Consider the following 25,810-nt stretch of genomic DNA (forward strand, 5'->3'; position numbering starts at 1 on the left):
GGAGGCATCTGTCCCCGAGGCGGCGTGGGGCTTCCAAAGGAAAGGGTCTGGCACTGAGGAGGTCTCTGAGTCCACAGAGTGTCCTCCAGTTGCCTTTGTGGAGCTGCTCCACGGCAAGTCTGGAAGCAGAGGGCTCAGGGAGAGCAGCTGGAGATCTGACTGTGCCCTGTGTGGGGCCAGGGGGGCCTGAAAGGGAGTTGTGCAGAAAAACTTGGAGGGTTAGAGGGAGGGGCCAGGGCAGGACCCCCATCGCTCTGGGAAGTTTTTAGTACAGGTGGGGGTGGGATGGAAATTGTTTCAAAGAGCACAGCTGCCAGGACATCACAGCAAGGACAGGCTTCCTCTGCAGACAGGGAGCACCTGCAGGTCCACACAGTGAGGGCCACCGCACACAAACCCACCCGAGAGAGCTCCAGGGGGCTGAGGCTTGGGCCAATTGCTGAACTTCCTTCTGAGGAGAGGGAAGGGGAAGTATCTGGGGTCTGTGCATTGCTTCAGATTAAATGAGAAGTGCTTTCTCTCCTCTTCTATAATTAAAATCCAAGCAGAGCTTTGCGGGCTGCACAGGGGCTCTCAGCCAGCAAAGCCTTGAGCACATCCTTGGCCCCGGGCGGTGGCACAGGTGGCTCCAGGGGCTGGGAGGGTGTTTGTGGGTGTTAATCCCAGAACAAACCCCAAAGCCTTGGCCATTGGCAGAGCGTTGTGGCCACATTAGGACACAGGAGGTGCCAAAGGTGGTGCAGCTTTGCCGTGCTCCATGACGGGGGCAGAACGAACAGCCTTGTCCAGCAGCAGCAGGTGGAAAACTCATTAACTTAGTTTTGAATTTTTCAGGAAACAAGGTTTTGATTTGAAGTCCCAGGAAAACAGGAGGCCACTCTCTCAGGAGGGGCATCCTTTACTCACTTGTAATGTACATGAATTATAGAATTTGTTACTCGTATCATTCACTGGCATTAAAATTGTAATAAAGGGCACATCAGTCCTTGATCAGAACAAACTCTCCCCTTCCTGCGGGAGAGGATGGGAGCAATGGAGCAGTGCTTTCCAGGGCTGGAACAGAACACTCAGCTGCCAGGCATTTTGTTATATTTGCTCCTAATTCTAGAAATACATCTAAATGCATCCAACAGGACTCTGCCACAAGAAGTTAATGAGGAACAAACATTAATTATTCATCCCCTGAAACAGTAGGTCTCCTTAATGTTTTTTGCTAATCAACAAGTGAAACAGCTGTATCTTCGTCAGGGCAATCTTGGGGAGACAGAGGAACAACGCTGACATGCGGGACTGTCTCCAGTCTCACCCTCCAGCTCAGTGAAAGGTCTTTGTTCCCAGCCCAACAAAGGTGCCAGAGCAGTCACGAGCAGTCTTGGCCCTGCACTGCCCAGGAGCAGCACCTCTGCATCCTCACGCCCAGGAGTGCTGACAGGTGGCTTTGGCCAGGGATGTCCCGGACAGAGGGAAGGTGCAGTCTGCTCCCAAAGCCAGCGAGAGCTCAGGCTGTTTAAAGTCAGAGTTCGCTCCCTTTGGGTGCCGACGCCAGCAGCTGGGAGGAGTTCCAGGAGTCGCCCTCACTCCCGTGCGACCCGCAGGTAACCCAAAGTGACGCGAAGCAGCAAAAGCGGATGGAAGCGTTGTCTGACAGAGCTCTCGCCACGAGAGAGCACACAGAGGTACGTGATGCTGAGTTGACTCCAAATAATTTTCACATGAATTACTAAAGAAATGTATAATTTATCAGTGTTTAAATAAATCACCGGCAGGAGTGCTTTAAGGCTGCGGGCGCAGGACGGGCTATAATTAACTCCCACGTCACGGAGCGCAGGGCTGCTCCGGCAGCGCCCCGCGGCACCGCCGAGGCTCAAAGGACCCGGCACAGAAGGAATGCGGCTCCTAAAGATGAGTGACAGCAGAGCAGCCAGAGCCCTGAGCGGGGGGCTCCTCCCCACCCCGGCGGGCCGGGACAGGCGCTCCGCGGAGCATCCCGGCGGTGCCACGCCCGGGAGGTGACCCCGACGGCTCCCTGCACCCAGCGTCCCACAGGGATCAGCCTACCTGAGATTACCAAACAGCCATTGGAAATTATCTGTGGAATGATCCTGGGGAGAGAGAGAAAGAAAGTGCTCTAGTTTATGCATCTAGGTTTTGATCATCACAACTGTAAGTCTGTCGCGGAATAAAGTGGTGGAAGCATATAAAAACCTCCAGAGAAACATCAGACAAACTTATTTTTCCCTTTTGAACACCCCTTGTGTCAGTGATCTCATCAGTGAAGGCCCAGACACGTTACACAACCTACTCCAGAGGACAGAACTGGGTCCCCTGTTTGCAGAGACGAGTTAAAATTAGATTGCCACCTTTGGGAACGCTCTCCAGGAGTTAGGGCTGTATTCCACACAGCCTCGACTGGAGACAACAAAGAGATTCTTGTCCTGACAATTCTACCAACGATTTACCTTTGTGTGACTGTTCCCTTCAAACAGTTCCCGTAGACATTTGCTTCCTCCCAAGGGGCACCAGCAGGATTGTGGCTGTGGGAAGAGCTGTCCCACCCTGCTGAACGCTGCTGCTGTGCTCAGGGAACTCTCAGACCACATTTGGGATAGCTGGGGGAAAAAAATACATCCAAAGCCACACGCACACACTCAAATGCTACACCCCTTCCACTTTTTAATACACCCTTCTTGCATTAAAATGAATTTTAATCACTAGGAAGCAGCAAGTGCTTTGGCCACTAAACCTTTCCTTGCTCCATGTCAGCATCTGTCTCCTAAGGGACATTGCTGCTTCATGCAGAATGAGGCTGTGGACAGGGAAAGGGGCCGGGGGAGATTCCAAAGTTTAACTCCTGGCACTGGGGAGATGTCTCAAAGCCACAGTCCAGAACTCTGCAAACCTGTAAGAGACAGGGAACCCACCCTGGACTGTACAACTTCCTCCAGCTTCTGCTAAACTTTGAGCCCCCCTACAAACGTGAACCAGCCCTTACTGGACTCCCTCCACCCCACCAGTTACCTGTCTCAATGCATTCTGTTCCAGAGCACTGAGGCACCTGGAAGATTTCACTCTCAGCTCTGACCTAAACCAAACCTGCCCACACATTACACACACATAAATCCCCCTTCACATATCCACTTCCCCCCAAAGAAGTGATAATGCTCTTTTTCTGAGAGTTGCAATTTTTTTTCGAATGGTTCTCTTTCCAATTTATTTCAGTTAGAATTTTGTCTTTTCTAAATCTTGAACCATTCCATACTATAACTTTATTGCAAAAAAGTCAACATGCATCTTAAAAATTTGGCTTGTAATCAATAAAACAATTACATATATGAATTTTAATGTGTAAACAATTAGAAATTCAACAATATCTGCTATTATCCTATTACACAAGTTCACAATCTGTAAAAACTATAGTACAAGGTTACTATACACCAAGAGGAGCTTTGTTCCTTTTCACATGATTTTGTTAAAGTGGTGTTTTCCTAAGCAGGTGCCCGGTTTCAGCTTTGAAGTGGCTTTATTTTGCTCAGGTTAGCTCAGCACGGGAAGGGAGGGAATTCTTTGCACAGTGACTTCCTTTCCCCATCCCCTCGACCTTCAGCCCAGGCTGGAACACTTGGCTGGGGCACACGGGTATGCCTGAGGGCTGGGTTCCACCCCAGGTACAGGTGAGTGTCTCAGTAAAGCATCACCATGAACTGAACTCAGCTCTACTGCCCTGCTCCCTATGGAAACACAGAAATCCAAGCCAAAGCACCCCAAGACAGGCCCAGCACGCCCTAAAAGACAGGGGGGCCATAAGCTTTGGCAAAAGGCAGAGCAGCTTCCCAGAGCTCCCCTCCTCCTCCAGCCCCCAGCACCAGCTGTGGCTCCTCTGCCCCCAGGTACAGCCAGGATGGGGGGCACTGCAGCCACCTTTGGGTGACACCCAGCACCCAGGCCAGCCTGCCAGGGTCCTGTGAGGGCACGCACCGATCCTGTGGAGCTCAGAGACGGCCCGCGCTCCCTGGCCCGCGCCCCTGGACACAGGTGCCACCCCAGAGTCACTTTAGAGCTAAAATCATATGAAAAGGAATCCATTCTGTCTGTGTCAAAGGCTACTGCAATCTTTCTTACAGCTTAATTAATCCACTGTAATTTTCATTTTCCAAATACAAAAATACAACAATTCTTATTGAAATCTATACGCCGGTAATTTTAGTACACAAAAAAAGCAAAATATTTACAAAATTATACAGTTTAAGAAAAAGCTCTGTACAAAAAAATATATAAATCCTTTTGATCCCTCTCTCCTTTTTTAAGTTGTCAGGACTTGTACATGTTTGCTGCAACGGACTTCCCAAGATACACTTTGTGCCACAGACATTAAAACCCCCAGAGGTGATGGGAGAAGAGCAAGACATTCTTGTAAGTTCATGGGGTGAGTTTCTCCTCCATTTCTTCACGCCTGGAATTTAGTCTCAGCATTAGCAGGACAGTCCTAATTCTAGGAAGAGGAGAGGTTTGGAAAGAGACAGAATACTGGAGACATTCCCTTCAGCTGACAAGAAACAGGACATTATACAGGTTGGATCCCTCACCACAGCACAAGGATAGAGTGAGCAGGGCTGTGACCCCTAAGGGTGCTCAGCACCTGCCCCGGCCACACCCAGAGCCACAGGCAGGTGAGGGCTTTGGTGGATACTGTCGTGCAGTCAGGAATCACTGGGGCCTACACTCAGAAGAGCAGAGTGCTGTGCACGGACACGGTGCTGATCTTGTGTAGAAATGCACACCAGACGTGCAGAGGAGCGGCCAGGGCAGGTGGGCAGCCAGGGCAGGAGCTGCTGGGTGCCCCAGGCACGGGGCAGAGCCCAGGGCCGGCCCCTGTGCCACGGCCAGCAAGGCCCTGCTGGGCCCCAGGGACAGCAGAGGCACAGAGGAGGGGACAGAAGTGCCCTGGGACACCAGGGACCCCACTGCACACCAGCCCTGAGCGCCCCTGGGACACTGCACCCTGCTCTGGGGCCAGGCCACACAGGACACCCCAGCCCTGTGGGGTGAACCCCCCTGCTCTGAACCCCGAGGGCTCTGCCTGGAGCACAGCTGGAACAGGGAGAGGAGAGGCTCTGGCTGGTAAACAGGGGCCAGTTCAGCTGCTTTTGAGGAAGACTGGAACTCCTTCCATTGTTGCTCACAAATACTGAAATGCAATAAACAACCTGACTTACACTGAGCCTTACACTGAAATGACAGAAGGAAATCAAGGAGGAGTGAAAATCCACTCCAGGGTGTGCTCCTGCTGATGTTTTCTGTGAAGCAGAATTTGGAGAAACAGAGTGAACTGGACAATGTTATAACAATACCCTGTGAAATTGTTTCTTCCACCTCCTCTCACAAAAAGCAGCACAACATAGAGACTGTGTGGCTGTCACAAATACTGAAGTAAATTATTTAAGAATCTAGCCACAAATAATTCCTACAACATGAGACTCCACAGGAAATAAAATGCTCCCTTTTTTTCAACGAGCAAATGAGGCCAGTTTTTCTTTCATAATATTTAATGAAAGTTTGTCTTTCGCCTAACCCCATAATATTGCTAAATAAAACCTGTAATATCTTTTCAATTATAAACTAACAAACCAATCACATTATAAAAAACCCAAAACAAGGTAATACAGGTGACACAAAAAGAGGACAAGAAAATACTGATTTCCAACCCCACCCCCCCCTTTTTTTTTTAATCCTTCTTAAATAGAAAAAAATCACCACCCTGGTGAGCTTGATAATCCTGTAAGAAGTTCCTGGGCCTTTGGCTAGCTCAGTCTCACAGCTCTGTGTCCCAAATGTTTTCATACCAAACTGCTCATGGTAAATCTTGTGGTTTGAAAAGAAAGTAAAGCTCTTTTTGGCTCATCAACTTCCTTAAATAAACGTTTAAAAGATGTAGTTTGAACTATATTCCTAAAATTATACATTTTGAATATCAAGTTTCATCTTCTCCAAGAACGGGATTCATCCTCATCTTCATCATCATCGTCATCATCTTCGTGCAAAAATAAATCTGAGGTTTCAGTCTCCTGGGGGAAGAAAAAAATGAACTTTCAGACACAAGTTCCAAGCTATGCCCAGGGACACACCCCAGCTCACAGTACTGGTATCTGGTTCGAGTGTCACCATGTGTCTCACACACAGTCACATCCAAAGAGTTTTAGGGGAAGAACAGCAGCCTCATGTCAGGAAACAGAAGGAGAGCAAAGCTTCAGAGGAAGCAGGAATAAATAACCTTTCAAATAACAAAATAACCTTTAAAAACTTAAGGTGTTAAGGTGAATTACAGGGAAGAACACACAACTTCTCCTACAGTAGAGCACCAAGAGTGAGGAGTAAAAGGCTTTGCAGCCTGCACATTCAGAACCCGAGACTTGCTTACATCACTGTTGACAAATTAACAGCCCATCCACAAATTGTCTTTTTTCCCCCCATTTTCTCTGTTTTAAAATGTGGGAAATGTACCTGACTATTCAAAACCAGACCAGTTCCTGGTTTGTAAAAACACCTTTTATGAAGTTTCTGCAGCACACAGGAAACTGTATCCTAAGAGCTCTCAGCTATTAGATTCCAGTAGGAATGGTCAGGTGATTAAGAGATTTTCATACCTCTTCCTTGGACTCCTCTTCCTCGACTTCTGTGGACACAGAAGGTACCTTGGGTTTGTGCCACGAGATCTGGAGCCGCCGGTCCTTGAACCGGGATCCCTGGTTAGCAGCCTGAGTGGTGGTTAAATGCACAGACTTCAGAGAGAGCAGCAACCCCACAACTTTCAACATCAGCAACAAGCCAGACCCAGAGCATGTGCTACAGAGGCACCTTTGAAGACCTCGAATATATAAACCACAATCAACCGCTGCAGTGCTCCAAGAGCAACTTCACCAGCCACACCCAAATCTGCCAAATCCTGCTCCTGCCCCGGCACTGAGAGGATGAGCAGAGCTCTGAACTGCCAGGGACGTGCAGCTTTATCAGGGAAAGCCCTGCGTCACTGCTCAGACCACCAGGAGGTACTTCCCCTTCAGTGGGACTACCTGCAGCAGCACCAAACACTATCAAGCTCAAACTGGGGGATCAAAGCCTCTGAAATTTCAAAATACGAAGGTAAAATACAAGTAGTTAAAAGCTCTTGTTTTAGATATGTGAAAAAATATATCCACGATTCTACTTACATTCTCAGCTTCTGAGCGAGACTTAAAAGTTACAACAACACTTAATGGGGAATCCTCTTCTTGAAGATCTTCAATATCTCCAAATTTCTGTGAGGAAAAGTCCGTTAGGACCGGCAGTAATGCTCTCCTCCACCTCCGTACTCATGTGGTACAACTGTAGTGTACTGAAGTGACACTAAAATCTGATTTTTTTCGACAGAAAAGTGAGAGCCAGAGGCCTCCCAGCTCATCAACCAGCAGTATTGTAGCACTTGTATTTTTGGGCAAAGGCTCAGATTTATTGCTATTCTAAGAAGAGCTTGATTTTGCAGCAGCAAAGGAAACTAATATTAATTTACAGGTCCCACTTACAGAGAAGTGCTGTAACAATTCATCTTTTTCCTCTTCAACAAAGCCTCCCACGGTGAGTGCCTTGGGCCGATGATCCACCACCATGTGGTTCAGCATTCCCCGGCCTCTGCCCCCACGGCCCCGGCCCCGGCCCCGGCCCTGGGCAGCCACGGCCTTTCCTCGACCAGCAGGCAGGATGCCCAAGCGGGCAGCCTGGGGAAAGAACACAGCCAGGGTCAGAGGATCTGCAACACCCAGAGTGCAGGAGCTGGGGAAGAGCAGCAGTGCAGCTCACCTCCACCTGTAGCTGATTGAGCTTTTTCCGCAGTTCGGTCGTGTCCTCTCCAGAGGACAGCCTCTTGTGGAAGTCCAGCTCTGCATCCAACAGCTCCTTCTGAGCCTGGCAGGAAAAGAGGTGGGAAGAGGAAACAGGAGAAGGCAGAACTGTAAGGCACACTTGTAATGTTTAATTCCACTTCAGCAGTTCATTCGTGTATGTGATACAGGCAGATCAGGACACAATAGCCATACTTTTCCCTAAATTCAGTTTTGTTTTAATTGCCTCTGTGTGTGTGTGGTCCCCCCCATTTTTTGAAGGACACAGAATTCTAAGCTTTAGAACTGGAACAAGCATGAATAAACTAGGTCATGGAGTTCCTTCATCCATGCCTTGTTTGTCCACGGTTATCACTCACATTAAAATGCTACCTGCAAGCGTTTTAATCTAATGCTGCTGCATTTTTAAGGCATATAAATAGAAATAGTGACAGAAACCAAGCAGGCAAGTGTGTTGCACAATAAATACCTCTGTCTTGGACTTCAGTTTGGATGGCGTGGAGGTTGTAGATGAAGTTTTTAATTCATCCTTTAACTGAGATATTTTTCCTGTTAGTTCTTTCAAAGTCTTCATAATTTCTGCTCTCTCTTCTGGTTTCATGGCCTTGTTTTTCTCCAGCTTGGATATCAACATCTATACAATAATAAAAGAACAGGAACATAAAATTCCAGGAAAAACAGCCCAGTATCCACAAAATCAGAATGTACTTACTGGCCATATCCCAGTCTTACCTTCTGGCATTCTATTTGTTTTTCTAACATCTCCTGCTTCTTTTTCCTCATATCCTGCTGGAGTTTCATTGCCTCCTGTGAGAGGAGAAAATTCTTGCCATAAGTAAAAAGCAGCCTAGCATTATATGTACTCAGAGAGATCATATATGTACTCATAGACCACACTGTCCTCTTCAAGCTGTGGAAGTGAAATCCACAACCAAAAGTACTGTCTGCAAATGAAGTGCAGCTGATTCAATAAATAAAAAATAAAATGCTAATTTCCTGCTGTAAGGTACTTTACATTTTGCCCCCTTCAGACACCTCTTAAGAAACATACTTTGCACTGTCATGCAAGTGTCTCAGACCTGCAGAGATGAAATCCAGAACACCCCAAGCAAACCCAGGAAACCCAACATGGCCACGTGCGTTGAGTAAGACACTCCAAAAGGACACTCCACACATGAGGACCCCAATGTGTGTTTGCAAGATCATCCCATAACAATGACCAACTCCACGCCCACACAGAAAGCTGTAAAGGAGTGGTTGAGGTGTCAGGTGCCCATCAAACCTTGTGTTTAAAGCCCTTTGCTCCTTGCACTGTCAGTCAGCCATCAAGCATTAAGTACCTGCTTTTTTTTAAGGGCTTCTTGCACGTCATGAGGCTTAGACCCTGCACCAGACTTCAGAGTTGTCTTCAAGTTTGGAGAACTGTAAACCATTTTTGAGTGGCTTGTAGAAGTAGGAAATATCTGAAATAGTAAAAAACACACAGTAAAATATGGAATATTTTAACGTGACTGTGATATATCTGCAGCAAACTTCAGTGGATCATGTTCCCTGAACCACCAACTCAGATGTCCAGATTTGTGCAAGGAGGCAGAAAGACCAAGGCAATTAAAACACATGGATAAAGACATCAGCCCAGTTAAAAGGATTCCTGAAAAAGATACTGTCTTTGCTTCTCCATGGCACACTCCCTTTGCATCCCGATTCCCACCAGGACACTGCTGAAGGTGATGATCTGCACTTGCCTTAGTTTCAGCTCTGCAGTTACAGCCCAACATCCCACCTTCTGCTCAAGTAAGGCAACAAGAGACACTGCCTGTTTACTTTCTTAGAAGGACTTCTCCATGGCCCAGAACACATGGTGCACTACGGTATCAGTGGGAACTGAACAGTATTGGCCTGAACTCTGGGTACAAATACTCTCTAAGCTTCTAGCACTGCTGTTACAGCACAGCTGAGCTCAAAAATTACTGGGAGAGCCATTACACTTGTCAACAAAAGGCTGGTCTCACACACAGGTTGTCAGATTCAGTTACTATCAGGCACTGCCAAAAATATTTTATGCTCTTTACAACACTGATAGTGTTGTAGTTGACAGCACCTCAAGTCATTGTCCCCCATTCCATATAAACAGTTGATGAAACAAGGAATTAGTGACTGACCATGGCTGCATGAAACATTACTGCAAAGGAACAGAACCAAGTGGGAACAATTCACAAGTCCTCTTTGCTTGTTCCTTCCTGGCTGACAAGCCAAAGCCGTACCTGAGAGCATGACCATGGTCCACTCTCAACATACCTGAGACTCCTCAACCACAGCCCCAGGCTGGCTGAGCTCAGGCTGGCTCCCACCTGCTGCTCCAAGGCGTCTTTTCACTGGGACCTTGTTAAGGACGTAGGCACCTGATGCCAGGGGTTTGTTCATCACCTGTGTGTCCACAGATGTGAAAACACCAAGGTTAGACACTTTGCTTTTCTGCAGCAGCAGCCACTAGGGAACACTGCTGAACCCACTGACAGCACGTACCTTGGCCAGGCTGCTGTGCACGGTGACTGCAGGCGGCGTGGCCAGGGCCTGCTGCTGCAGGTGCTGCAGGGCCTGCGGGGTGGGCGGCTGCTGCTGCTGCTGCTGCAGCAAGGGGGGCTGCTGCTCGCTGTCCCTGTGCCACAGCACCCGGATAAAGCGATTGCTCAGCACCGCCTCGGTGCTGGAAATGGCCTTCCTTGCCTCGTCGTTACTCAGGTACTGAATGAGGGCAGCCTCAGGATCGTTCTGGAAAGCAACCTAAGGCAGAAGTTCACAAATGCATTATTTCTCAAGGAAGAAAACATTTCTATCATCAGCAAACCCATCTACAAACAATGTGCAATGATGAGCTGGGTATCCAGTGTATTAACAGCTCAAAACACTAGAAAGACACTCTATGTAATGCAAGTGAAGTAGCTTTTGGCAAACATTACATGTACTTGCAGCAAAGTCTATATACATTTAAATGAATGAATGAATGAATAAGACTCCTCTACCAACAGCACCACATGTTCAGGGCACTATGCAGTGCCCCTGGGGAATGTCTGGTGTCACTGGTGCTGGCCCAAGGGCTCTTATCCCGGCCTCCCAAAGGACAAGCACTGCCCGAGCCTGCACAGTGCAAAGCCTCACCACACCCCCAGTGCAGCAGCATCTCGAGGTTTTGAATAAGCACCTTTTTCTCTAAAAATTAGTATCGCTTTTCTATCCCAGACTTTCTAGTGTAGTGATTGAGATAGCATGTTTGAAAGGCATTATTTCATTAGAGAGATGCAGAAAGCACCACAGTATCTTCTGGGCTAAGACAAAGTTATCAAGAAATACAGAGGCTTCCCAGGTATCTGTCTCTTATTGAGACCTCTGAGAACTTGAGAGGCAACCATTTTGTCTAGAAAAGTAAATGTAAACTAAATGCCATTTTAACTACTGTATTTTTAAAGTGTTTTTTCTCTTCTTTTACAGGGCAAGGACACCCAAGTTGGAGCCAGTTCTAGGATGCCAAGTGGTAACAAACTGAAGCAGATAAAGACTCTTTTGTAGCATCCTTGTCAAAATCCTGACCATCAAACACTGTAAGACTATCGTACAAGACAAACTGCCAGATCACCCCTTCCAAAAGTTATACACAAGTTGCTCCAAAACCTGAGTTGGTTTAGACACTGTTAAACCTGTCAGCATTTCAAATATAAATAGGCATCATGGAGACAGAAGCCAATATGTTTTACAGAATTAAGATAATAATACACAATAGACCAAGAAAAGGTTTCTCTGAACTTGATTAACTCCTTTCCCAATTTCTGCATTTAGATGATTCGAAGAAACCATGCAGTATTCAAGCAGGCTTCAGGGAAAATAAAACACTCACACACAGACATAAAACCGGACGCTGGCTTTTTACCTGAATGTTTACAATAGTTCCAAATTTGCTGAAGTGTTCGTTGAGCTGTGTAATATTGTTCAATTCTGGTGGAATTTTTCGAACTTCTAATTTTGTATTAGTATACTGATTCTTTTTCAAAAACCCTGGCTTATTCTGGTTGTTATTTACTTGCCTAGAGAAAAGGAGAACAGGAAGAGTTCAGACAAGTACATGTGTGCCTAAGTAAGGCAGAAAATGTTAACACACATCTAAATGGCATTTTTCCCCTAAAAAGTACACCCTCTACACACTAACAAAAGAGACCTTCCCCTGACCCCATGTTTAGTGTCCACAGTATGTGGACACAGCCTTTCTGACCTAACCATCCCAAATTACAGAGACTGGTGAACAGCAATGTTCACAGCACTGACAGAACTGAGTACACTTGAACTAACACCTGTAGCTAATCCTTACTTTCCCAACCAGGGTTTCTTCAATGGTGGACATTCCATGCTGCTTGGAGATCTTTTCCTGCTGTCTGGTTCCAGGACAACTCTAGTGACATTGCTGTTATTTGTGATGGGAATGGGAGGTTCAGTTTGGATGATAATGTTGGCAGCTGGAGGGAAGGAAAAAGGCCTGTGTTATTCCACCACACAAGGAAAAGCTTTCACACAGCAAAACAGAACTGAGATTAAAAACATAAACATTAAGAAGACTTCACCAAATTGGTCAGTTTTGTTTCTGAACAAAATCATTCAGATCATTCCCTAGCCTAACTAAACATCCTCAGAGAAACACACATGGTCCAGCTGGGAGGGATGAGATTTGACCTTTAAGATTAGTATTAGCTTGAAGAAACAAAGCTAAAACTTAATTTTTCATGTACTATAAACTCAGATTCTGCAGGAAAAGGAGAGGAAGAAAAAAAAGAAAACCCCAAATCCCAACAAAACAGAAAAGGAAGAAAAGAACCATAGGTGGATCCGCAGGATTTAGGTTAGAGCTCTGCAATGGGCAGGGGCTGAATTAACAACCAGCTTGCCCTGTGTGAACCCTTGACAGAGCAAAAGTAACCAGGAACCCATTCTTTCCACTGCTATCCCACTGCCAGCCCTCATACCAGGTTTCAGCAACAAGCTGTTAATTAAACTATTACAATCTTTTAAGACATTAGATTTAAAATTTGAAGCAAATTCTACCAACACAAAGCTTGCTAGAAATTTATTTGCAACCTTCTCAAGATTATGCCCTTGGTGTTAGTCTCCTGTGAATGGCAAATATTCAACCCCTAAAAAGAAGTCTGAGTTATACAGCAATTTCTATGGCTTTTATATGAGCCAGGGCTCTGCTGGTTACACTGGTGAGAACAGAGACTGGGCATTTCTGGGCATGGCATCCTCACTTTGGAGGATGATCTGAGAGCAAACCTTTCACACCTATGACAAAGACAGTAAAACAAGTTGTGTGAGGCCCTACCAGTGAGTACTCACCCCTGCCTTACCCCTGGGATGGGCTCTCAGAGAGAACCTAAGGGGCAGCAATTAAGCCCCAACCCTGCCTCTGTGACAGTCATTAAGATGCAAACAGCAACAGAAATTTCTACAATAATATTTAACCATATTCCTTATGAGATGAGTCATTGGAAGGAAATACTGAAAATAAAATTAATCTTTCTTATCTACTGAGTAAGAAATACTGAAGTGTAACAACAAAATCCAAAATTTCTCATCTTTGGTTTTAAGAATCAGGGCAGGAAAAACACAAGGGAGAAAGAAAGTTTTGCTACCACAACTAAACTTTGAAGAGCCTTGACTTGTGCCCTCCCCTAAAAGATGCTTTGTACACATCACCAGTAAGAGACAGCAGCCACATCCATTCAGGCAGGGGCTAGGAATTATGTAAGTGCAGAGTGGGATCCCCATGAGCTGGGAAATTGGAATGATACCTGGGATGTTCGTTTCAGAGAGAACACCTGGCTGACAGAGTCAGACCATGAAGCACCAAAACATGCCCCGCCAGCTCCCTTCTCCACTGCCATCACAACAGCCAAGGCAAGAGCTTGGATCATCACCTCTGTGCCCATGGCTGATCAAAAGCACTCTGCAGACTGGCCTGCTAAAGCCATCTTTAGGCACCATTTTTCTTTCTAGGAACTCCCAGTACCTGGAAAATACCTTCACAGGCTTAAGAGGTATAAAACACCAACCAACCAACAAAACCCTTGTAGCATTCCCAAGCAAGTGGTTATTTTTAATCAAAAAGGCTGCTTTGACTTTATTATGGGCATGTTAGCACTTTAAAAAGGTAGAAATGTCCAAAAAACTGCTCTGAACCACTAGATCAGTGAGAAAAACTAGTGTTTTCAGCCTGAAAAGAGGGAAAAGTGTTGACGGTCTTGGATAAAAATAGCAACAGCAATGACCAGAACCCTTCCTACCTCGAGGGTTTGTATCCATCTCCCCAGATGTTAGGCCAATTAGATTTGGACGCTGCATTTGTGCTCTCGTAAAGAACTGCCGATACTGAGATCTACCAGCACTGGTAATACTAGGAGCTTCAGGGTTATAGCCATCTGGCTCATATGTATCTACAAAAAAAGGAGAGAAACGACAGAATTTTTCAAGTGAGTTTAAGACTCGGGGTTAATTTTCCCTTAAGGAAGTGCACGGATGTCCAAGAGTCAGAAGCTGTCTTGGATGAAAGAAGAGAGGTGGTACAGCCAACCTGTGCAGCCACTGCAAACCCTCACTTGATCTTCAGCCTATCTGGACACATTCTCTTTTGGTTTTTATTCTGGTACTGCTTGTCCAAAGCACACAGGTCACAACACAGTCTGCTGATCCACTGCCTGGAAAGGCCTGAGGTGTCTGTGTGACAGCATGCACAACATCTGGCAGTGTTTTAAGGGCAACACCACAGGCTCTGGTTTCAGCATTTACACTCTACAGTCTAAGATGCAAAGAGATTTCCAGCCTTTGCTGCCCAACAGTCTAGTTCTCTTCAGAAAAGAATTTTAGGTGAAGAATATACTTAAATGATTTCAATCAAAGAAAGCTGAGAAATGAGGTAATGGAACCAATACTTACCTACTGAATTCTCTTTATGTAAGAGTGAGATCAGCTGCCTAGCTTAGGTAAAGTACTCATGATCATTTTCATTAGAAGGGGTCACTGCAAGAATTCAAGATGACAGAACTGCCTCCTATTGCCCCTCCAGCCCAAGGTCCAAATTGAGGATAATGCATTTTTTTAACTTTAAAAAGGAAAAGCTGTACAAGAACTAGAAGGAATGAAATCTGTGAAGAGCCTCCACAGGAACAGAATGAACGCCTGTACAAGGGAACCTGACAGATATGAACCCCTTCAAAATCCCAGTTTCTTATTCTGCAGCAACAAAGACAACTCTACAGTTAAAAACAGACGCCCCACAATATCCACACTGATAGCAGAGCCTGACACTGTAGAACAAGAACTTTCTCTAACCTCAAAGGAGCTGAACCACAAACTCCTCTCCCCTGATTTAGAATGTGATTGACTGCAAGAGGGCAACCTGCAGCTGCTACCACAACAGTCCAAGAACTGGACATGAGAATCTCCACAGAGGTTCTGGAGAACAGAATTACTGTGAAGCCCTGTGAGCCAACAGGCAGAATCACCCACTAGAAGTTCTGGAGCTGAAAGGATCAGATGGTGACACCTGATCACCCGACAGGACTTGGGGATAACTGAAGAGATTACCTAATAAGAAATTTGAGTGTCTGAAGTTCTGAAAAGCATGGAAGTCACAAATAAAATGACACAGATCATGAATTGAACTAGATCCCCTCTTTGAATAAAATTCAGAATATTCATGTTAAAAAAATCCAGATGAGAATATTATGAAACACTGAAATTTAATTACCTTATTTTGGTTATACAGAACATGGAAACACCATTAATCCTTTAATTATCAAAGAAATAAACTTTGTTGTATTTAAATTGAGCAATCTAGGACTTTCCAGGTATTTGCTATTTTCCCTCCTAGAAACATACTTTTAAAAATTCTGAGCTCTGTTAAGGAAGCGGGATGTGTCCAGTGAAAGTTAACAACTTTTAGAAAGCTAGAACCAGGGTGATTCTGGGAAAAGAACAGAAAAACTACCGATGTCTATGAAGACTGTACAGACTATTGGGCCATACAGCTGGGGAAAAAAAAAAAGGCCTCATCTGTATTAGTCCAAACTGGAGAGGAATAAAGCCAAAGTTAAACAGCTATTACAGGTTTGCAGATCCACCTTTCACCCACTAATGTCCTACTGAATGGCTTGAAGATGAAAGGTACATTTCTTATGCAACAGTCAGATTGCTGTGAGCACATGAAACCCAGAGCTCCCCACAGTGCTCCTCCCCAGACCAAGACAGAGCACTGCTGCCATTCCACTCTGGAATGAATGATGGGCTGACCCAGGGAGAGCCATCAGACTTCTTTTTAGATTTGTATATATTGGAGGAAGACAGATCATAATTTCTAATCAGACATCAACAGAGAAAATTTAAAATTGTTCTACTGAGCAGATTTAAACCAAAAGGCATTTGCTTACGTTCTGACACTGTATAGAGCAGGTTCTGAGGCAGAGGAGGAGGCAGCCTTGCTCCCACGGGTGCAAGGCTGGGCACGGCGCTTGTCCCCGGCTGCTCACGGCTGTTTATCAAACTGGACTGAGTTAAAGGGGGTCCTGCAACGACACCACACAACACGTCACACACTGACAGCTCAAAGGCAAAACGTGCAAACAATCCAATGCTGCGGCTATGCCTTGCTCTGAGCAAGGTCAGGGCTGTAAATATGTCCAACCCCACTACAGTAACAGTAAACTGAGAAGCCTGCTCAGGTAAGCTACTCTGATTCCAACACCTTTTCTCTTTCTCAGGAGAGACAAAGCTTTAAGGGAAACGAAAAAAGTGTCTTTTCTTCCCCAGTGGTTTGTTTGTGCTAGAGATAACTTAACCACAGCAGCTCCTCGCTCAGCTCATGGAGAGCCAAGGCTTGCTCAGAGCAAGAGATCACACACATCAGCAGCATTTAGACTGCAGCTCTGAAACAAGAACTGCAGGACATGAGGCATTCCCAGACAAGGAATTTCTCTGGTTGTGCTTTGGTTTCTCCATGTCCCATACAGACATTCCTACTGACTGCATGAACAAAAAGGACCCGAGTGACACTACACGGCCCATCCTGAGCACTGTCTGTTCTCTCACAGCAAGTCAGTTCCCCCTGCCAAAGGGCTCAAGCAAGGGTTAGGGTTAGTCCTGTATCAAATTATTCCTCATCCCAAAATTGCTGATATTGGACACAATTATCACAGCATTTATTTTGTCCCTGGACTAGACAGCACTGAAACAGAGTAAGTACGCCCCTAAATGCTATTTCTTCATAGAGTTTACAAGATGCAGTAAGACAACACAAAAGGCTCAACATCTCAGATCACTGCTGAGCTAAGAAAGATCTTAAATGTGTCAATAATGTATTGCTTTCTAGTGGTAGATAATGTAGCACCGACACTGGAGCTCTATTGGAACCTCTAGGAGACTGAATCTCAACATTTTTTGCATTACAGCAGGAAAAAACCTGTCTAGTAAGTGTTAGTGACCAATCCAGTCACTACCAACTAGCACTGAGGTGAGCTGAAAGATCTCCAGCTCCACTCCCCCCCCCAGTTTAATTCCGTTTGGAGTGCTAGGAACATCTCAGTTTGCCAGCTGAACATTGCGAATTCTCCAGGCAGTGTTTACAAGGGCACGGTGCTGGCACAGGAGCTGCAGAGGTCAGGGTTAGGGTCCTGAGGAGTGACTCAGGAGCAGGGTCGGGGTTAGGGCCCCTCAGGAGCAGGGTCGGGGTTTCGGTGACTCAGGAGCAGGGTCGGGGTTAGGGCCCCTCAGGAGCAGGGTCGGGGTTTCGGTGACTCACGCGGCACGGGCAGCACCACGGGCGGCGGCGGCTGCGGGTGTGGCTGCGGCACGGGCAGGCGCAGCCCGCGCACCGGGCCCGGCAGCGGAGGCAGCAGCAGCCCCGGCGGCGGCGGCAGCCCCGGCGGCGGCGGCGGGAACGGGATCATGCTCGGCAAGGAAACCTCGTCCACCACTAACGGGTCGTTCCCGTGGTCGAACTGGCAGAGATCGCCAAGGACGCAGTAGCCTCGCTCTGCAAAACAGGACGTTTCACCTCATGTTAGGAAACAAACGCAGCGATTTGTAACACTTCAGGTTTCGGTGGAATTTCTTACTAAAGTAAACACACATCCACTGACAGGTTGTTATATTGTAAGGTAAGGTTTCACAAAATAATTAATATTAGAACCATCTTTCATAAAAGCATACAAGCTTACATGCATTCACCATAAAAGCTGTGGGAAAAAACAGTCAGAAATACTGCGGTTTATTTTAAACACACACTGCAATCTGCACCAGGGTTGACAGTGGTTGAGGTATTTGTCTAGCACACAGAGAACTGTGAAAAAAAACTCTGTATGTTCTTATCCAGCAATTGCCACAGCATACTGCTTCCAGTAAGACTGGTTATTTCTCCAGTACAATAAAGGTCATCTCTGCATCTGTTACATACAAGGTACACATCACATGCCACTGCAGAATGACCTGCTGCTCACATTTAGTGAGTACTTAAAAAAAGAAGTCACAGAAAAACTGAAATAAGGCATGAAACTGAAAACTAAGGAACAGTTACCATCATAATCTTGACATCTTCTTTTAGGAGGAGGGTTTCTGCCAAACGAACTGGGATTGCTGTGATTGTTGAAGTAATTTGACCAGCTCTCTGTGGTGCTTTCAAGGTGGTGCGCAGGTGCAACTACAGTTACAGCACTGGGAATAGCTTGTGCAGAGGAATACTGTTCAGAAGATTTACTGGAAGTTGCAGACACTGGATTATAGGAGCTTTCAACATCATTTTTTTCACTCTTGTATTTTGATCTCTCTCTCTCTCGGTGCTCTGCTTAAAAAAAATAAAGTTGAGTAAAGCCTTCGTGTTTTGCTCTCTATATCAGAGCCATGAGCAAGAGATAATAACACATTCCCTGAAACACTCAGTTTTCTACACACTGAACTGTTCTTGAACGGGCTCAGTCTCACCAATGGAGTAATAACTAAATATAATGTAAATAGGGGTTTAACTTCAGACGTACCAAAGTTTTCTTTGCAAAATGCACATTCATTCCTCTACTACTTACTTCATTCTGGTTTACAGCTCGCTTTTAGAGGAGAAAGAAGGGCAAAAGCCTGAAACAACAAACCTACCTCTGCCCTTAACTAACGAGGTCTCAAGGTGCGTGGAATGCTGTAATCTGTGCCACTTACTTTTCCGACAGACCTGAACTAGCCCTAAAAGAACAACCATATGGTAACCACCTGCAACTGCAAAGAAGCCTTCTCTAAAAAAACACACATTAACAGAACAAAAGAGGGCAACACTGCTTTGTAAAAAGTTCAGTCCTTAGGAAGAGAAAAGAATAAAACCAACAGCTTTTTGAAAACACATGGCATGAAAATATGAGCTACTGATATCCACAGGAATACACCTGTGGATAAATTAAGAGGTTAGCGAAGACGAAAACAAACCCCTTAATTGTTCTACTCTGAGGAACAGCATCTTAATTAATAATTTCAAGAACACAAAGCTATCAGAATTTGCTCCAACTTCTCAAGGGCATCTCCTGCCTGCTAGACTGCTCAGAACGCAGAAGTCACTGCTGTGCCTGCAGTGGGACGCTCTCCCGAAGCGGCACCCGGGTACTCACCACTCCTGCTGCCATCCTGGTCCTTGCTGCGGCCCCGGCTGCGGCTGCGGCTCCGGCTCAGCCCTCGGCTTTTGCTGCGGCTCTTACTCCTGCCCCGGCGCCAGCCAGACTTCTCCCTGTACAAGTCACTCCTATCATAGTACCTGTCATAGTCCCTCCATTTCCCATCATCCCGCTTCTTCTCTCTGGATCTAGGAAAGACACATGTAGATCGTGGCAGTGAAAAGAGAAACAAAATTAACAAAGAAGCTTGCAACACGGAAAGATACTGTTCATCCTTCCCATCCATTCGGGCAGTGAAACACTCTGGTCAGAATTTCTCAAATTACACCGAGAAGTATAAAATCTTAGAGCTTATTCACTGGTCTGCAGAAGGCAGGAGTAAGAATTGGCAAGGAGAGACAGTCACGATGCTCAAACCAGAACAGGCTTTAGAAGTGATGCTGACATGGTGTGAACAACTGCCCCCAGACCCTTACAGCCCCCCAACAATGTTCTTCATTTATATAACAAGGGAAACAGTGGGACTGATGACATTCCTAGGAATTGTCATTTGAAGAATACTATCATTTTTTTGCAAGAGGCCAGCTTCTTGTGGAGACTTCTCATGCATGTGATCAGCATTTGCACAACGTATCACAGTCAAAGGAAGGAGAAAATCCCTATTTTTCACAAAAATCACTACCTACAAGGTAAAAAAACATAGTCAAAGACTGACAGCAAATACAGAAAAATCATATTGTGGCTCAAATATTAATATCGTGGCTCAAAGCTAACCTTTGCTCACTGGAATCTCCACGGCTCCTCTGGGGACTGGAATACTTCTTCTTCCTGCTCTCCCGCTCTTCTTCAACAGACTCTTGAAAATTCTGTTTAACACACAACTACCAAACAAGGACGAGTATCACTTTTTTAATGAAGAAAATGACACCAAAATGTAGTTCAGCTTACAGACAGCATCCCGAAGAAAATAATACTCAAGTGTTACTTGCCCAGAGTACTGAAGCACTACAAGTAATCAAGCACTGGAGTCTGTTGAAGGGTTTTAGTCTCAAAACTTGCTCTTTTTTTCTGCAGAAGATATGCCTCTAAATAAAACCACTTCGACGTTTTGTTTCTAAACAGGATTCAGGAAAGACAAGATCTCTCTCCACTCTACTGCCTTATTTGGCATAAGCAGTTCTACAAGTGAGGTATTTCCTGAACCTTTAATAGGTTCAGTAACCTCACCAGGTAGGGAAGTCACTAGCTGACATTTTAAATCAGTGCTTCAAGGGAAAAAAACCTGCTCCTGTGGTGGAACTGGTCACATTTCTTGCTGTCCTCCACCACAGCAGGTTCAGAAGTCAGTCAGCTGTACCACTACTGCAAACCACTGACCCATTCTGCACTTCTGCTGCCATTTCACACTGCTTACAAGTTATTGGAAATTTTGGTGGAAAAAGTTTACATGCACTAATCTTTAAAAGACTTTTTTTTCCAATTGAAACCAAAACGAAGGCTTCCTGCGTCCTTGTAAAAGCGGATTATCTGGGGAGAACTGGCAGAAACAGTCAAGGCCTGTCTTGACAGGGCTCTGGAGAGCCCCACCTGCAGTCCTGCCCCCAGCACAAGGTGCACCACACGGTACCTGGGGTCCCTCCCAGCCCTGACCCCACTGTGATTCCATGGGTGATTTATTTCGTGGCCTCTGTGTGTAGGAATCACACCACACACTGCGCCTCATGACACATCCTGAAGGCCTTGCTCATGTCAAAGTAACTAATTAATGCCCTGAATTCTGCAATGCTGTCCCATAAAGCCGTCCTAGATATCTTCTTTTGCTTATTGCCACCCCCCTCCAGCCCACCAAACCTCCTCCTTTGCCCCCTCCAGGACCTGCATTTGTTTTTGGCTAACCTGGGTTTGGCTGACTGACAACTTCTGCAATTATTTGTCACCTTCTCTCAAAAACTTGATTTCTTTCAATTTTCCCAACAGCACTTAAAATCAAGGTAAAAGAGAAAACCGTTGGAAAAAAAAACTCTACCTGACTTCCAAAGTAATTATTCCAATACAGAGGCTGACATATTTCAATGATTTTAAGCATCACAGAAAACATTTTAAGTAATTTTCACTCCTAACAGAATATACAAAATTGGAAATGTTTTGGAATGTTTTTGCTGCTTCTCCCTCTCAAACCCTTCCAAGTAATTATCCACTGGTATTGCCAGAACTGTGAATAGGATTTCTGAGTGCTTGATCAGAGGTAGGCTCTGCAAAGGGATGTAAAATGTTCTTGTCTGAACAGTCACCTTCCACGGTTCTTTGGACACAGAGATCATTAATCACAATAGAGTATGTATTTCTGTAATGTTTTGTCTCACAAACGTAGGAGAGCTGATTTGAAAATGAAAGGCAGGCAGAATAAATAACATTACCTCCTCCTTGACTTCTTCTTTTTCTTGCCCTGCAGGCTTTGCCTCTGCCTTTGTGGGCTCAGCAGAAGGAAGGTAACTCTTGGTGTACAAACTTTCAAAAAGTTTATCTACAAACCCTGAAGTTTCTGAGGATACAGAACACAAGAAAATACTGTTACAGATGCATTTAAGTGCATGTTTACATTTACCAGAGAAGACCCTGAAAACAAACAGCTTGCAGCAGCAGCACCTCAAATTAATGAGCATTAGCTCCACTGAAAGAGCTGGAATTATATTTGTAGCACCTGAGGCTGTTCATTTAGAGAAAGAAATTCCTCAGGTTTATCAGACAGCAACAGAGACTTCACCTGTTCTAAGGGGCAAGCAAGGTGGCACCTGTGAAGAAGGAACAAGCCCACAGCTGTCCACAAGTTCCATCAGCTACACCCAGCAGCCTCTTTAGGGCAATTTTTATGATAGAAACTAATTCTCAGCACCCTCATCAGCAGTTCAACATCACGAGAGATGCACAATAGCCTTCCCAGTGAGTGTCAGACTTTCAGGTGTTTAAACCCTTGACTATGAAGCAAACTGCCACATGTGAAGCTCCCCGGCAATCTGAAGGATTAACACGGATCAGGTTTTCAAAAGTTACCGAACACTGTCAGAGAAGCTCCTGGCAACACGACTGACAATTTAAATTAAATTGCTTTTATTTAAGAACATTTCCTCCCACCCACTGTGAAAAGTCCAAGTTACACTACTTCAACTTACAATTATTATTTTTTTAATCACAATTTCATTCCTTCAAACTCTGTATGAGATACTCAAGGCTACCAAGAAAGATTTTGAAGGCAGTAATGGTGCATCACCCTCCCACCAAGAGCTGAAGCCCGGAGAGCCGTGGCCACCACACCTTTCTGCAGGAACACATCCAGCTGGTCAGCACAGAAAGCTTTCAGCTCCTTCTCGGGCTTGTCTTTCTTGACTAACGCCACGACATAGTTGGCCAAGGCCGAGGGGTCTGCGTCACATCTGGTGAGAGAGAGAACTTGGCTGCTGCAGGATGCCAGCCCTGGGGCACAGTCCCTGCAGAGCCCCCAGGAGCTCCTGCAGCACTCCTGGGCTGCTGGGCTCACACCCAGCCCCAGCACAGCTGCACTGGACCATGGAGCCAGCAAAGGGCTTTCTGTACCCACAGCCCAATACATCAGCTGCCTGGTGAGGCCCCCAACTGCAGCTGACAAAGGTGTCCCTTCTCTGCTCTTCCTGAGCTCTGCTGAGGGAAATCCACCTTTCTTTTGCCCAGACAGACCCCCTCGTGGGCAGCTCAGCAGCTGAACCTCCTCCTGGCCCAGCAGGCACACCTACAATGGCCCTACAGGCACAGCAGAGCACGGGCCAGGGAAGGCACTGCACGGGCACTGAGAAGGATCAAACTGTGTTCAAAAATTAAAACATTGTTACAGAGGAGTTCAGAAAATGTCACAGAGGTCCATTTTCAATACACACACAGACATGCTCTGCACAGCTTCAGTGACTGTCCTGATGTGCTGGGGTTTCCTCCTCAAGGATACTTCTATGCCATGTTTTACAGTAACCTTTTAACGCTGGTAAAACACCTCAAGTGGAGCAATTACTGACCCAGGTTCTCTCCTCACACTCCCTCACCCGTGTCTGGCTCCACAAAGTCACAAACTTTGTGCAGTGATACTTCACCACTAATCTTTAAACTGCACATTGCTTTAGATTCCATTATTCATCTGCTAGGAACGCTCCAGGTATGAAACACAGTAACAGTGTGATTAAGTGACAGCTCCTTGTTTGGCCTCTCAGAAGGTGCAGATGGCAGATATCAGGTGGGGACAGAAACCTAAAATACTCAGAGGATGATTTTTTAAAAATTAACATTTAAGGAGGGGATTGTGTATTTTCAGAGAACAGTAACTCTGGAAATAGAAAGAAAAATTCTTAAGTATACATACCACAAAACAATCTCAAGTAAGAAAAAGATCCAGCAAACAAGCAAAAGGCAAAAAGCCAAGCAGAGGGCAACTGGTGACAGAAATAAAAATCCTCAATGAGCAGCAATCAAGCATCTCTGCTCCCATATAGCCTCCAACAACATTCAACCTCCACTGAAAGCCAGGGTAAATGGAGCAATTAAGAACAAAGAAACCACAAATTGACAGATTTTACAATTCTTACACACACAGAGAAATAACCTGCATGTGATGCATTCACTGCGTGTGATGTACTGGGGCCCTCACCCACTGACTATAAATCTTCAGTTTCAAACACAGGAGACCATCCTTCACTTCACAACCATTACCTTTCCTTCCTCCATGCGTCAGTCCCTCCCCAGCACCCCATCCCATCCCATCCCATCCTGCAGCACAGGGCCAGGTGAGCCAGTCTGTACTGTCACTCTAGTGCCACTACAGAGTTCCTGACTGCCAGGGCCCACTGGTCAATTCCTTCATTCTCTGCCTCACATCGACATGCAGCTCAAATGCCCAAGGAACGACTGGAGCTGGCAGGGAAAGTGCAGGAGCAGGAGCCATGCTCCAGCCTACACACTTTCAGCAGGGTTTGACCAAAAACCAGAGAAACCTGTGGTTGTAACAAGGGGAAAAGAAAGTTGTGACGAACTTCTAAAAGCCAAATACTTAATGATGGCAACCGAGCAGACCTGAGGCCTATTTCAAACTCTTCCCACAGGTCTTGGCTGTCCTCTGTGGGAGACCTAAGGCTGGCCAGGCACTGAGCAGCAGCTTCCCCTGGTGAGCCCCACCGACCCTCACTGTGCCTGCTGCACCAGCACAGCCGTGTTCAGGCACCAGAGCTGGGGAGCAGCACCAATCCAGCACCCCTCTGCAGCCAGGAGTTCTCAGAACCCATAAAATCCATGACATGATCTGGATCCGTGCAGACTCCATCCCAGTCCCGCTCCTGCTGTAAGCAGCAGCAGGGTGCAAGTGCAGAGTTCCCACAGTTTCAGCGTTACTCCTGGTTTTGCCAGCTCCCGCAGCAGCCCCTGGCCCTGCTCTGAGATGACAGTGCCAGGACTGAAGGCGACAGCACGGCCGGGGCAGCAGTTGGGAGCACACAGAATCACAGAGGTTGGAAAAAAGCTCCAGGACCACCAAATCCAATCTGTGCCCGATCCCCACCTTGCCCCCAGCCCAGAGCGCCGAGTGCCACGTCCGGCCCTTCCTCAGACTCCTCCAGCGACGGGCACTCCAAACCTCCCTGGGCAAAACGCCTGAGCACCCTTTCCATGGGGAAATTCCTGCTGCTGTCCACCCTGAGCCTGGCCCAGCCCGAGGCCGTTCCCTCTCCTCCTGTCCCTGTTCCCTGGAGCAGAGCCCGACCCCCCCGGCTGTCCCCTCCTGGCAGGGACTTGTGCAGAGCCACAGGGTCCCCCCTGAGCCTCCTTTCCTCCAGGCTGAGCGCCCCCAGCTGCTCCTCATCCGGCTTGTGCTCCAGGCCCCTGTCCAGCCCCGCAGCACGCTGTAGGACAGAAGGTCCCCGGCTGCACCCCGGGCCCGAGCTGCCCCACGCTCCGGCCGCGCCGGGCCCGGGCCGGGGGCAGGGCCGTAACGCCTGGGCCGGGCCCGGCCCGCGGGCAGCGCTGTCCTCCCGGCCCGCCCGGCCCGCCCGGCCGCACTCACATGGGCTCCAGCAGCTTGGCCAGCCAGGACTTGAGCGCGTCGACGCTCTCGATGATCATGGTGGCCCCGCGCCGCCCGCTCACAGGTACACCGCCGCCATGGCCGCGACCTGCCCGGCACCGCCCGCAGCGCAGCCTGCTGGGCACGGCCGGGGCGGGGCCGCGCCGCCCGCACCAATCATACCGCGC

The 25,810-nt window shown here is 46.7% G+C and overlaps 1 protein-coding gene across 3 annotated transcripts; it reads right to left on the bottom strand.

Annotated features, from left to right (window-relative positions):
- Positions 1-3,019: 3,019 nt before the first annotated feature.
- On the bottom strand, positions 3,020-25,736 carry RBM27 (RNA binding motif protein 27). Of its 3 annotated transcripts, none has more exons than XM_066196912.1 (21): positions 25,623-25,736; positions 22,865-22,983; positions 21,970-22,094; positions 20,327-20,433; positions 19,550-19,740; positions 18,481-18,747; positions 17,707-17,940; positions 16,340-16,474; positions 14,198-14,347; positions 12,232-12,376; positions 11,797-11,950; positions 10,398-10,655; positions 10,170-10,298; positions 9,212-9,334; positions 8,604-8,678; positions 8,341-8,505; positions 7,831-7,935; positions 7,557-7,748; positions 7,206-7,292; positions 6,642-6,752; positions 3,020-6,062 (listed from the first exon to the last, which is right to left on the bottom strand). In XM_066196912.1, the coding sequence occupies exons 1-21, from the start codon at positions 25,679-25,681 to the stop codon at positions 5,976-5,978; spliced, it is 3,018 nt and encodes a 1,005-aa protein (XP_066053009.1). In that variant the 5' UTR covers positions 25,682-25,736; the 3' UTR covers positions 3,020-5,975. The 3 variants fall into 3 exon arrangements, with proteins under 3 accessions (XP_066053009.1, XP_066053010.1, XP_066053011.1); XM_066196913.1 differs by having other exon boundaries at positions 3,021-6,062; positions 18,481-18,744; XM_066196914.1 differs by lacking the exon at positions 14,198-14,347 and having other exon boundaries at positions 3,021-6,062.
- Positions 25,737-25,810: the final 74 nt, after the last annotated feature.

Source organism: Chamaea fasciata, unplaced genomic scaffold, assembly GCF_029207755.1.
Source record: "Chamaea fasciata isolate MVZ Bird 193981 ecotype frontalis unplaced genomic scaffold, bChaFas1.0.hap1 SCAF_15, whole genome shotgun sequence".
Lineage (NCBI taxonomy): Eukaryota > Metazoa > Chordata > Aves > Passeriformes > Sylviidae > Chamaea > Chamaea fasciata.

Bases quoted from the DNA above. Each gene is read 5' to 3' on its own strand.
- RBM27 (XM_066196912.1), bottom strand. From the start codon at position 25,681: ATGATCATCGAGAGCGTCGACGCGCTCAAGTCCTGGCTGGCCAAGCTG. The intron at 12,377-14,197 runs GTAGGAAGGGTT...CCTTCCCTCCAG, and splicing joins GATGGATACAAACCCTCGAG to CTGCCAACATTATCATCCAA. The intron at 11,951-12,231 runs GTAAGGATTAGC...CCTTTTCTCTAG, and splicing joins AAGAAACCCTGGTTGGGAAA to GCAAGTAAATAACAACCAGA.